The 14119-nt window shown below is 44.8% G+C and overlaps 1 protein-coding gene across 3 annotated transcripts in view; it reads left to right on the plus strand.

The window, feature by feature from the left end:
* The window catches only part of epha6 (eph receptor A6), a 754048-nt gene that overhangs the window by 598826 nt on the left and 141103 nt on the right, over positions 1-14119 (plus strand). For all 3 annotated transcript variants that reach the window (XM_070893392.1, XM_070893391.1, XM_070893390.1), the window contains one exon: positions 10090-10198. In XM_070893392.1, coding sequence (XP_070749493.1) covers positions 10090-10198 — 109 coding nt within the window. The remainder of the gene's footprint in view (positions 1-10089; positions 10199-14119) is intronic.

Raw genomic sequence — 14119 nt, forward strand, 5'->3', positions numbered from 1 at the left:
GTTGGGGCTGATCGCGGTGGGATTCTGAGAACCAAGGTGAGATGTTTTCAAGGGCACTGATACTGCTGGAATAGATGGCAGCTGAAGTTGAGATATCAGAAGCGATCTGTCAGTGGTGAGAGAGGTTGCTCCAAGGAGGTGACACTGGATAGAGATTTCAAACACTTCAAACCTCCATAAAGCTGAAAAGTGTATTCCAAATCCTGAAGACTCCAGCTTCTTTGATTGGAAATTGAACAGCTGTGAAATTGAAGCTTTTATACCGCTCCTGCAGCTGTCAACTAGTCAAACTAATCCAGAGTTGTTAAGAAACCGACACACTTACCTGACCTGATACCCGAGGGACTTGAACCTCGTGAAAAACATGAAAAAAATCCTTTGGACCTGGTAAAATGCTGCTTAACTAGATTTAAGCAGCTTCTTAACTAGCACAATTGCCTGACACGTTGCTTAGTGCCGGGTCTGCAATCCGCAGCCAGAGCCGGCACTTTGGAAATTTGCATGGAGGCAGGTTCAGAGCGGACTTCCGTCCCGCTGTCAATCACAATCATTTTGACAGCGGGCCCGCCTCCAAACTTGCACTTGCAGGTGGTAAGATTCCGGTCCTGTTGTGGAAACATTTTCATTCTCCAGCACAGTCAATTTTAACGAGCATAAAAGTAAAAAAGTAAAACAAGGCCAGGTGAAGTATCAATTCAATATCTGGTACTATCTGTAACCTTGCAGCTATATTTTGTCACAATTACTGTACCCCTGACAGTTACCAACTCTGTTGGAGATTCTCCATTGTATTCAGGTGGGAGAGTTAACACTAATAATATTAGAGCTTATTAGCTTCACCAGCCAAGCATCCAAAAGAGTGATCTCCTGCGTTACAGGCACTGTCTCCAACAATCAGAACAAAAGCAGCGGGTTTCCTCGGTTTTTAAAAAAGGCCAATTGTTATGCAGTCAGTGATATTTAATGAATGCATTCAGAATAAAATCAGGACCTTGAGTGCAAGGAAGCTGATTCCATTTGCACGTGTGCATTTTTTTTTCTTTCATTCACAATCAAAAATGATCACTGTTGTGTCACTTTTAATCCCTTTATCTGGTGCAAAGGCCGAACAAATCTCAGAATCTCAAGGCCAGATTTTGAAACTCTGATTTTAAGTAATGCACTTCCTTGTTTGTAGTCCTTTTTCCAGACAAACCAGTCAACTAAGCTGCCTGGTTCTTCCTATGTTGACTTATTTTACTGTGATAATTTTCTCCCATGGGCTGGGAATAGGAGTAGGAATATTACATCTGTGTTCATCTTGTATATTAAGACATCACCTAAATTGTAGCCTTCAGTTTTATTTAGTTGATTAAAGTGAAGTATTCACTCGTCTATCCACTTTACATGTGCTGTCCAGTATATCAACCACATTTTTAGATGCTTTTTTTCAGTCATCAAATATTAGTTAATCTTGGCATTTCATTCAATTCTAAAATTGTGTGTTTATTCATTTACACTAGTCTTTCTCCTGTAGCATTGTGTTTGGGTAGCTAGGACCTCATACAGAATTCAGGTTTAGAAGGTTAATTCAATTGGGCCAGGGAAGGGGAAGGAGGCAGATGGAAGGATGGAGGAGGAGAAGTGGGGAGGCAAAAGGAGAGAGGGAAGTGAGGAGGAGGTGGGAGAGAGGGGGGAGGAAGTGGTGGGTGGAGGGGAGACGAGGAGGATGAAGGAAAAGGTGAGGGGGAGGAAAGAGTAGGAGAGGAGAACATGGAGAGACAAGGGGTTCTATATAGGAGAAAACACAGAAACTTGAGCATGTACATTTTGGTTCCAAAACAAACATTAATTCTACCAATTCCTTTGAAACCAGGTGTGATGTTACAAAATAATTTCACATATACTGAGATGCTGGGGTCAATATTAATACCCCACATGATGGGTGGGAGAGTGTCAGGAGGTGGGGGTTTAAAAATAGAAATTTGCAAAACGTAACCTAACCCGCCATGCATGCATGTGCTGCCATTTTTATGGCAGCGGGTTGTGAGTCGTGCATGTTTGCCGTCTTGGAGAGGGGGCAGACTTCATAATACTTAAATCAGGCTCCTACGGGAAAGTTGGAAGCCTGATTTAAATTTGATGGTTGCTGACTGGTTTTCCCAGGGCTTGGGAAACGCAGCAGCGAAATGGAGATGGCAGCATCTGGTTGCAGACGGTAAGCGTTTTTTAGATCACTTCTTGTGAGCCAGGAGGAGCAGGAGTGTATCCTCCGGCCTCCTCAGGTAAACCTTCTGCTGATCACGGCCATTCCTTGCTGCTCAATTGTCCGACCCCCACCCCACAACCAATGATCTTTAGCTCCTTCCCTCGCGATTGTGATATCCGACCCCCCCCACCCACCAAGCTCCGATCTTTCCTGACCCTGCCTCCCTCCGGTTGCCGTTCTCCGACGCCCCCCCCCCCCCTCCAACCACTAAGCCCAGATCTTACCATCTCAATTGCCATCCTCTAACCCCCACCATGCCCCAATCTTACCTGATTGCCAGAGACTGTCCCCAGTGGTCACCGACTGCAGCCTTCTACAGTTGGATCTTCCCACCTGGCAGCCTGTTAATCTGGCCGGCTACCTGGCAGGAAACAGAATTAAAATTAGAATGATTCCTGCCATTAAACTTGGCAGGATCTCCATATCCCTGGGTTTTCCGGGTCCCCCGCACCCACCCCGCCCCCCCACCTCCACGCTCCACCGATGTCTCCCCGTAACTATCAGGCCATTATGTCTCTCGCTCATAGGTTTTTGTTCTTCATTTAATTCTGCAACAGTCATAAGAATTAAATACTTTGAGAATTGGTTAAAAAAGGAGTTCCTCTATTGGCTTGGATTTGTTATTCAGTGAATAGCTGAGCTATACGAACTAGTAAGGTTCCAAGATCAACTCCCAGTCTGTGGACATTTAGCTGATATAAGCCTACTACAATTGGTCTCAGTGAACTTAGGTTATGGAATGGAATATCAATTAACATTCACCTGCCTGATAACTATCTAGCGTCCCGCTGAAGACTTATATGTTGGGTGAGAATAGGATCAGGTTTGGCTGAAAGAGCTCTACCATTGAATATCCTGCTGGCACTGCTAAAGCTCACCCCTGAAAAATGACACTTTGCTAAGGTACTGGAGGGTAACTGGTGCCTGTGGAACCATACTCTTAACAAAGAGTCAATGCTTTCAAGAAAGGAGAGAAGATGGAAAGAAAATAAATTGAAGCAAAATACCATTGTGTGAAGTCAATTACTTGTCACCCGATTTGTTTTGAACATGCTCCATTATTGATTGACTACATGTATACAAGAACATCTATTTGGTGTCAAATAATCCACACGCCTACTTTAACATCTAGTTTTATGTGATGTCGTCTATTGTCACCTAATTTACAGGAACTAATTTACACAGGTGAAAGAATAATCATGCCCTCACCATTGCATCATAATTTTTCGTGCTTTAGTTAATGTTTCAGAAAAATTACATGACAACCTAATCGTTAGCAGATTAGTGACTCTCTGGCATCTCTGTATAAATAGAACAGATGACATGATGTATGTTAATGTATCTCTGCTCTACTTTTGTTCCATTTTGCCTAAAAGGATTTGAAAGATTTCATTATCTTTGCACAAATATCGCATGTCTGTTATATCTGAAAGAAATCCAAATTCCTTTCTTTTTTTTACCCTAAGCTCTTTATGTTAATCAAAACTAAGTGATTTTCATATAAGGCAATATATTGTGACATCTCTATATAAGGCAATATATTGTGACATCTCTCCTGGACCCATAAATGACCATCACTGCAAATACTGTGGCACTGTTACAATACTTTTGCACAGAAATATAACATTAAAGGAAATATTTAGCAAAGTTAAATTTTGTGCATGTATCAAATATGAAGGTGAACAAGACATCTTAATCTGTACTGTTCTGCAGAAGTTTGTAGTTGTTGCAGTGAAGGACTCTCACAAATTCCTTTGTTAACACCTTTTCTTGCCCAAGCCAGTCTTTAAAATCCAGCTTCTGATCTTCAATGTGGTGATTGCTCATCCTTATGGGTGCTATTGGAAGTGCTTCTAGAATATTCAGTCAGATTCGGAGCTCTTTGATCCTGGGATCCGGCAAAATTACACATTCATGTTGAGCACCTAGAGCCAGTTGTGTCTTTCCAATAAATATTACACGTGCATCCTTTCAGTGCGTATTCACATTAATGAGCTACTGTAATATAATGCAAAATGACTTTGCAGCATGTATAGCATTGTTTGAAAACAAGTTCACCAGTCCAATTGATGCATGATGCTGCCTCATGCATCAGTACACTGTGCAATCCTGTTACTTTGATTGAGTATGATAATAAAACTCATCACACTAACTAGCATTAAAGGCTTAACTGAGTGTGACTACAAAATCTTTGTATGTCTGCAATTATGATTCAGGAATTGCTGTTTGGCTAAAATTAATTGGATTCAGCCCCCAATAATTGGTTTTGTTGCTGCTGTTTAGCTACTGGTATTAAAATGTTACTACCATGTTAAATCCATTTAGAAAAATGCAAACTGTTGTTATTACCTCCCCCCTCCTTCCCCACCACACTTTGAAGGCACTAAGTCAGCCATCGTGCTATTTGATGGGCATAAAGAATACTCCCGGCATGAACATCAATTCCATCATGCTTTATGACTATCAAAATAGAGAACAACAGCTATTAGTTTTTTGGGAAATTTATGGGATCTTGTTAAATCACAGCATTCAGCATTCTTAAAATCTTTACAATTCTCCATTTTCATAGGTAAAGTTAAACTATCTGAAGGGCAAGGTGAGGATACTTCTTGAATTGAGATTTAAACATACTGTTATGGGGCTGGATTTGCGTCTCCGTAAGCAGCCCGGAGGGGCAGTAAATAGCTTTTCTAGGCGTAACGGCGGGCATACAGTTTTTACCGCCCGTCCGGCATTTTCAGCTAATGGTTTGAGGTGGCGCAAAATCTTACTGCCCCGCCCTCGGGTTTCACTGAGATCATGGCATCAATCTTTGTGCAACGCTGCGCTAACAACCTGGATGCAAATTTCAGCCCTTGTGCCTCATTAAACGTCCACCCCATAAAACGTCTGAAAAAACAGGCGTTCCCAGGGTGCAGCAGGCAGTATTGGCAGTGTTTTGAGGGGTTGGGGAGAAGGGCTTACCCCGACGGGTTTACAGCAACACTCGTACCTCCAGCTATCTGAGGAGCAGTGTGTGAGAAGGCTGCACTTTCAAAAGGAAGTGATGACAGAGATATGCCATCTCGTACTGGCAGACTTCTGACCTTCCAGTGCCAACAGGCCTGTGCTGACCATCGCAGAGAAGGTTACTGTGGCGCTGCAGCAGAATAGGACTTATGCACTGGCACATCAGCACCTCATGATGGACTGCTTTGCTTGAATGGAGGAAGCTGAGGGATGCATCTAATACTGGCCACACATTGTGCCACAATAAAGGCATATCTACACTAAGCTTTGCAATGATACACAGGACACCAACGGCAAACGGTCAAAGTGAAATATTTATCTGAAAAATTTACAAACAATCCCCCCCTAGCCACCCCACCCCCGCAACAAGATCAAACGAATCTATAAAGCTACAAAAGCAAACAAAAGAATAAACTGCGTTATGCTGCAAGAAATGTTATAGCAACTTCATTCATAACCAACAACTATTTACAGGAGTATTTTATACATCTCAGCATGTGTTCAAGGTTTTCCCAACCCTTAATGGGTCTTCGCCAGACATTTCCCCCCTTCCCCCCTTCCCTTCATCCCTCTCACACCTGGTGCTCCTCCTCAATAAGGCCTTAGTGCCTGGCTGCTTGAGGACTGCTGTTTTAGGGGGGGGGCAGACAGCCTAGGAGGATGGCCTGTACCAGCTCTGGGCCTGGAAGGCCCAGCTACAGACTGCCATGCCTCAGCATCAGCGGAAGCAGTCTATGATGGGGCGGGTGTAAAGTGCATGGTCTGAGAATCAGTGGTGGGATCCGGAATGAGGTCACCCTGAGGAATGACAGCACCTTCCATCTCCTGTTAACAGGGTTGGGCCTCAGCATCTGGAGCATGATGTGTCACCACAACTTGCTGGCCTGCTTCAGCACCGTCCCTTCCCCTGTTGGACGGTGGGGAAGACAGAGAGTATGGCAGCAGTCATCGGCCGCATCACATCACAAAGCTGCATTGTTGCTTGTGCCTGCGATGTGGTTAATTCTGCGCCATACACTCTGGCACGCCACTGTCTCTGCTGGAGGCCACCTGCATCTGTGAGTGGTCAAACCCTGCTGCAGTCTGGAGATGCAGGGACAATGCGTGAGACCGCTTCTGCAACATTCACAGCAAGTTTGTCGATGCTCTCAGGGTTCCTAACCAATGCACCCATGAGCTCGCGGTGCATCTGTGTGTTTTCACTGGACATTGCCATCAAGTTCAAGTCCTCGTCTGCCAGTTCTTCAGCAGGACTTCTGTGCCAACTCACCCTCCTGTGTTGCTTTGGAGCACTGGGGCCAGGAGCCTCAAATTCGTCCAACCCCTGGAAATCGGCCTCTCCCCCAGATGATGTCACTGTTTGAGTGATGACTGCTGGGCTCTGCAGTTCAGGCTGCAGACCTTCATCACCTCCCTCATCGCCTCCACCATGCCCAGATGTAGAAGGCTCCCGAGAAGACATCGGAGGTTGTGGCTAGTCATTTGCAAGCAGAAAAGCACAGATGTGTGGTTAGTAGAACGGGAGGGGGCAGGGTGATAGCAGGAAGATGGCATTGCAGATGTAGATGTAAAGGGGCTCAGCGACTGCATATTAGGTGTTAATGAAGTTACATCAGTCGCGTGTTCCATTCACATACCCTCACTACCCAAAAGGGGCTCGGTATCACCCCCGGCAATGGTGCAAACTGGTGTGCCCATGAGGGCCGAGACTCGTTCCTCAACTTTTGTTAGATCGAGGAGCTCAGGTTCTCCGCCTCCTGTCCATACTTGCTCCCGTCTGTTGTAGGAGAGTTTCGCCTGCAAAAAGAACACAAAACAGGGTTCAGTAAGGGTTCACCTCATGCTATGCTGCCACATATGCCCCTATAGTTCCATAATTGTGACTGTGTGCATGTGCAAATGTCTTCACTTCAATGTGTGTGGCTGTTGAGTAAGGCTTTATAAACAGTGGGAGGAGGTGAGATGCAGGTAGATTAGAGGCTCACAGTAATGCCAATGAAACGCATATCATCAGTGTCAGTGTAGTTCGAGGAGGCTTGACAATGCTTAGGGTACAAGAGGATATGTGCATCCTGAATGCAGAGGTAATGGCTGGAAGATAGAGTTCAGCATTCTGCTGCATTCTATAACCTACACCATGGCCTGCAGCACATTGATGAGGGGCAATTCCATCAAACACTTAATCTTGTGTGAGACATTGATCTTGGCAGCATGGCAGGTCTACATAAATGTTAAGGGTACTCACCCTGATGACCCTCATGAGGCCATTGAATTTTTTCCTGCATTGAGTGCCAGTCCTGGCCACCATGTCAGCTGTTAAGACCTCCTGTGCTATCTTACGCCAAATGCGTTTGTATATGCTGGTAGCAGTCTCCCTTCCTCAACAAGATGCAATGATCTCCATCTCCTTTCCACAGCCTCAGAAGCCTCTTGTGAAAACCTCCTGGTAGGCTGCCTGCCCTGTTGCTGCTCCATCTCTGCAGAAATGCAACTACTTGGCCGGGTCTTCTGCGCATGCGCACAGGAAGCCGCCGCGTCCAGAAATACCGACCGCGCCCGGGAAACTCGAAACGCATGCGCAAAATGATGACCTTCTTTATTGCCACGACTTTCAGTTCAGGCGCTAAAAGTTCCTGGTGTAACGCCTGATTTAGTGTCCCCGATCATCGAATCTCTTTTTTGGATGAATTTTTCAGACTCGGACGCAAACTGTTCCCAGATGGTATCAGGGCCGCCATTACAGCCCTGAAATCACCAAAGCCTGAAAATCAAGCTGGTGTCCTGTCTCTGACCTGTTTAAGTATAAGCTGACACTATAGATACATTCATAAACACAATGGCCAGGAATTTCCTCAAAGCCGTTCCCATTCCACTCCCATAACTTTGCAGTTTACGCATGTTATCTGGGGTTGTACCACACTTCCACTGAAGTTACAGTGGCAGCACCTCTGTGGAAATTCCTGGCCATGCATGCTTCTGTGCTGTGTACAAACAGAAAGTAAAGAAAGAACTTGCACATATATACCGCCTTTCACGACATCAGGACGGTCCAAACCTCTGAAGTGTAGTCACTGTTGTAATGTAAGAAATCTGACAGCTGAAATACGCACAGCAAGATCCTAAAGACAGCAATCTGGTAATGGCCCAAAATTTGCTGTAACCGGGCAATAACTGGCACCCGCTGTTAGTTAGACTTGCCCTTGCCCGTTTAATTTTGACAATATTTTTCCCTGCAAGTTTCTGGAAGTGTGGGATGGAACAGCATGGCACTCTCCAAGACCTCTGGGATCTGAGTATCTCCTTAACCAATCAGATTGAAGGATTCTGAAATTAACAGTGCAAAGACGGAAAAGGAAGTGTAAGTTAGAGTGGGTGAATTCGATGTCAAATCAGGTACAGAAAGAGAAATAAAGAGTTGGATTAAGAGAGAGAGAAAACAGAGACAGAAAGAAAAAGTAAGAAAAAAATTTAAACAACAATTAAAACCTGAAGCATTTGTAATAGTTAATTTTCAGTGCCAGAGAGGTTGACTGGCAGTAACTAACATTGATCAAGTTGTTAAAATGGTACCTAGACTTGAAATGACCAGACTTAACTTTCCGTGCAAGTATAGGAACCTCACGCTGCTCAGTGCTTTTGAATGGAGAGTCAGACAGCGAGGTGCCATTTTTGCAAAACTAACGGCAGAGCAGCGCATTTCCGACAGCAGCTTCTCGATTTCCATGTTTAAGCACGCATTAAGTTGCTGTGGTACTTGTACTTAAATAATGCCTTGTCTTTATTTCGACAGCAAATTTTGGACCAATCTGTTTTAGTAATGTTGGTTAAGCAATAAATATTGACCAGGACACCAAGGAGAACTCCCCTGCTTTTCTTCGAAATTTCCCCCGCGGGGCGGAAAAGTGGTCGCCGCCTGGCGGTAAGGGGTCGACGCGTGGCCGACAAGAGGTCAGAAACACCAGGCGGGGCGGAAAGTCAGGGCGCAGCACAAACCTATTTCCGCCACCCACAGCCTGAGGGCAATTGCAGATGTGTCGTACCCTCCACCTGCCCCCGGGTGGAAAGGCTTTACCACCCCGTTACCATCTCAAAGAGGCGGTAATGGCCCTTAAAAAAAGGAACAATTTCAGACCCCAAGTCTTTATAATCAAAAACGTTCGCTATCACTTTATATTGGTTGTGTAAGTCAGGTTGTCCATCATAGGTGACTGTGTTAACCTCTGACTAACAATCGGCGTAACAGAACCACAGTAAATGCATGGTAACATTTAACGATATGAAACTGGAATACATTGAAAGTTTGAAAATGGAATAGACTAAAATTGCAATTTACATTTATAATTTATATAGACAGACTATTATTTCTTGATGTGGTTCATTAGTTAACATAATTGAAGTAGTTTCATTATAATGAGTGTGTGGACATCTTCATGCACCAAATACACAGAAAATGCTTTTAATCAGTTTCCACCATGGTACCCGATGCCACCAAAAAGGGAACACAGTCACAGCACAACCCATATGGTTATATACATTACATAAATGAAGGGGATATATGGAGGTCTAAAATCTTATCTCGGGATCAGACCACCGCAAATACCAGGAAAGCTCTGCTCACACAATTTGTGACAACTTATATTTGTTCTTTGGTATCTATTATTCTTAGCCCCTCCAGCTTATGTATGTAAAGATTTATTGTGTCGTGTTGATTTAAAAAATGCTTGGAATACAACTTTACAGAAAATGTGACCATTTTTTCCTTATTGCAAACTGTATTTCAGTATGTTGTGTTACTGTATTTCACTGTCCCATTTTTCCCATTTCTATTTCAGCATCTGACATTGCCACAGAACAGGGGCAGGTTTTGGTCATAGCAACTGCTGCAGTTGGAGGATTCACTCTTCTCGTTATCCTTACCCTATTCTTCCTAATTACTGGCAGGTAATACACGTACTGAGCATCTTTTTTATTCAATACCTGTAACCATCTTTAATGTCTTTTCTAGCCAATGAAAACAAATTGGGGTAGATTGTGACTTGTGCGATAGTGTAAAGCAGGTGATAGCGAATTGGCAAACCGTTTGACATCTCTCCCTATTTTTTATTTTTATTGACTTCACTGGAAATAAAAATCAGGAGAAATGTAAAACGGGCTGCCGATTTGCTATCTCCCATTTTACACTATCATACAAAGTCAAACTCTACCCCACTGTCGTTAAAATATACCTCTTTGTATTTTACTATTATTTCTGAATGTATATTTGCGTTATTTTCCATTTTTTAATCATTGTACTTTGTTAGAAGATGAGACTCTCATTGCTTAAATTATATTTTAAGAAGTCAGGCAGCTTCAGGATGTCTCATATGTCCCGATGGGTAAAGTGTGTGGACTCAAAGTTGTGAAATAGAAACCCGAGAGACGAATATAAATTTTGCAGTAGTTTGAATTGGAGACTTTTAAACATGGTGTAGGTTTCTCCGTATGTCAAACAACTCATTGACCAAAAAAAAAGTCCTTCCCCTTCTGTCACTTAAAATGTATTTTCCTGTAATTGACAGGTTAATAGGGCCTGTTGTTCCCTGGGTCATATTTGTGGCCTTAGTGGAACCCAAACTGAGTATTTGTGAACAGGTTATTGGTGAATAAGTGCTATGTGATAGAACTCTTGCTAACTCCTTCCATCATGTTATTGATTATTCAGAGTAGGCCGATAGGACGGTAATTAGCCAGGTTGGATTTGTCCAGCTTTTTCTGCAAATACCTGAGCAGTTTTCCATATTGTTGGTATTATATATGTAAACCTGTAAATACCTTGTGTAGCCACCAGTGGGCGCATCCCCTGGAGTCCCAAGGAATTCCACAATCCCTTGGCAGCACCTGTACTTAAGGAGGCCTCACAGGCTGGAGAGGCACCCTGGAGACCTGCAATAAAAGACTACGGTCACACTTTACTTTGAGCTCACAATATTGAGTCAGACTCCTCATTCATACATAACAACTGGCGACAAGATACAGATAACGAACTCAACGATGCAGAGAACAGTGGGCATCCTGGAGATATTTTCAGAGGGAGATGATTGGGAAACCTTCGTGGGGCGACTCGACCAATACTTCGTAGCCAACGAACTGGAAGGAGAAGCGAATGCTGCCAAATGAAGGGTGATTCTCCTCACCGTTTGCGGGGCACCAACGTATGACCTCATGAAAAATCTGCTTGCTCCAGCGAAACCCACAGAGAAATCGTACAATGATTTGTGCATACTGGTCCAGGAGCACCTGAACCCGAAGGAAAGTGTTCTGATGGCAAGGTACTGGTTCTACACCTACAAAAGGTCTGAAGGCCAGGAAGTGGAGAGCTACGTCGCCGAGCCAAGATGCCTTGCAGGACACTGCAATTTGAAGGACATTTGGAGCACATGCTCAGGGACTACTTTGTACAAGGCACTGACCATGAAGTGATACTTCGCAAACTTTTGACTGTAGAGACCACAAGCTTGAGTAAAGCCATAGCGATAGCCCAGGCGTTCATTGCCACCAGTGACAAATACCAAGCCAATCTCTCAGAACACGAGTGCTGCTACAATACTGTGAACAAAGTGATGTTGTTTTCAAATTGCAACGTACAGGGCAGGCCTCACATGGCTGCAGCTGCACGTCTGCAGATGTCTCAGAGCCTACCATCAAGGGTGATGAATGCTAGGCCATTAACACCTTGTTGGCGCTGCGGGGGTGATCATCATTTCCATTCATGCCGCTTCAAAGGGCATGTTTGCAAGAGCTGTATAAGAATGTGACACCTCCAGCATATGTGCAGGTGAGCTGCAAACCCTGTTAATCCTGCAAACCACCATGTTGCAGAGGAGGACAGATCCACGGCGGATCACGACGAACCAGAGCCTCAGACCGAGGAGGCAGAGGTATATGGGGTGCACAAAGTGTCCCCGATAATGCTGAAGGTTGAACTAAATAGACTCCCGGTGTCAATGGAGCTGGACACGGGCACGAGCCAGTCTATTATGAGCATAAAGACTTTCGATAAATTGTGGTGCAGCAAGGCCTCAAGGCCAGTCCTGACTCCCATTCGCACTAAACTGAGAACTTACACAAAGGAACTGATTCCCGTAATCGGCAGTGTGACTGTAAAGGCCTGCTACGATGGAGCGGTGCACAAGCTACCACTCTGTGTCGTACCAGACAATGGTCCCACGCTGCTCGGCAATAGCTGGCTGGGAAAGATACGCTGGAACTAGGACAACGTCCGAGCGCTCTCATCTGTTGATGACACTTCGTGTGCCCAGGTCTTAAACAAGTTCTCCTCACTGTTCGAACCAGGCATCGGGAAGTTCCAAGGAGGAAAAGTGCAGATCCACCTAATTCCGGGGGCGCAACCCATCCATCACAAGGCAAGAGCAGTACCGTATATGATGAGAGAGAGGATGGAGATCGAGCTGGACCGGCTGCAATGAGAGGGCATCATTTCACAGATCGAGTTCAGCGAGTGGGCCAGTCCTATTGTCCCAGTCCTCAAGGGAGACGGCACCGTCAGAATCTGTAGTGATTACAAAGTAACTATCTATCGTTTCTCCCTGCAGGATCAATACCCACTACCAAATGCAGATAACCTATTTGTGATGCTAGCAGGAGAAAAAACATTCATGAAGCTGGACTTGACCTCAGCCTACTTGACGCAGGAGCTGGTGGAATCATTGAACGGTCTCACCTGCATCAACATGCACAAGGGTCTCTTCATTTACAACAGATGCCCGTTTGGGATTCGATCAGCCGCGGTGGTATTCCAGAGAAACATAGAAAGCTTACTGATGTCGGTCCCGTGCACCGTGGTCTTCCAGGACGACATCTTGGTCACAGGTCGGAACACAGTCGAGCATCTGCAGAACCTGGAGAAGGTTCTTAGTCGACTCAACCGCGTGGGGCTCAGGTTAAAACGTTTGAAGTGCGTTTTTCTGGCGCCTGAAGTGAAGTTCCTGGAGAGAAGAATCGCGGCGGATGGCATCAGGCTCACCGATTCGAAGACGGAGGCAATCGAGAATGCACCGAGACCACGTGACGGAGCTGCGGTCATTTCTAGGACTCCTGAACTACTTTGGTAACTTCTTACTGAGTTTCAGCACACTGTTATAACCACTGCATGTCTTACTGCGTAAAGGAGACGAATGGGTATGGGGTAAAAGCCAAGAAAATGCCTTTGTAAAAGCTAGAAAATTGTTATGCTCCAACAAATTGCTTGTGTTGTATGATCCATGTAAGCGTTTGGTACTAGCATGTGCTGCGCCGTCATATGAGGTCGGGTATGTATTGCAACAAGCTAATGAATCTGGGAAATTGCAACCGGTTGCTTATGCATCCAGAAGTTTGTCTAAGGCTGAGAGAGCCGACAGCATGATTGAAAAAGAAGCGTTAGCGTGTGTCTATGGGGTAAAGTAAATGCATCAATATCTGTTTGGGCTCAATCCCTTGGGAGCACCTGTACTTAAGAAGGCCTCACAGGCTGGAGAGGCACTCTGGAGATCGGCAATAAAAGACTAAGGTCACACTTTGAGCTCACAGTATCTAGTCAGATTCCTCTTTCATACATAACAGTTAGGATGCCAGCAATGTTCCCTGTAAGCTGCGCTATGGTCTGCGTGACCTGTTTCTTTCAATGCGCGGTCCATTTAAATTTCTGCACATGCGCAGCATTTCCAATGTAAAAGCCAGTGAGCGGCCTGCGCAGGATCTCAGGCTAGAGAGAACATTGGATGCCAGTATTGTTCCTGTATAGTAGCTGAGGTGCAAAGCTAGCTCTGGAGCAGTACAACCAGGATGTTGTCGGGACCCGTAGTCTTCGCTGTATCCAGTGCT

Source organism: Pristiophorus japonicus, chromosome 11, assembly GCF_044704955.1.
Source record: "Pristiophorus japonicus isolate sPriJap1 chromosome 11, sPriJap1.hap1, whole genome shotgun sequence".
In the NCBI taxonomy this organism is placed as follows: Eukaryota; Metazoa; Chordata; class Chondrichthyes; family Pristiophoridae; genus Pristiophorus; species Pristiophorus japonicus.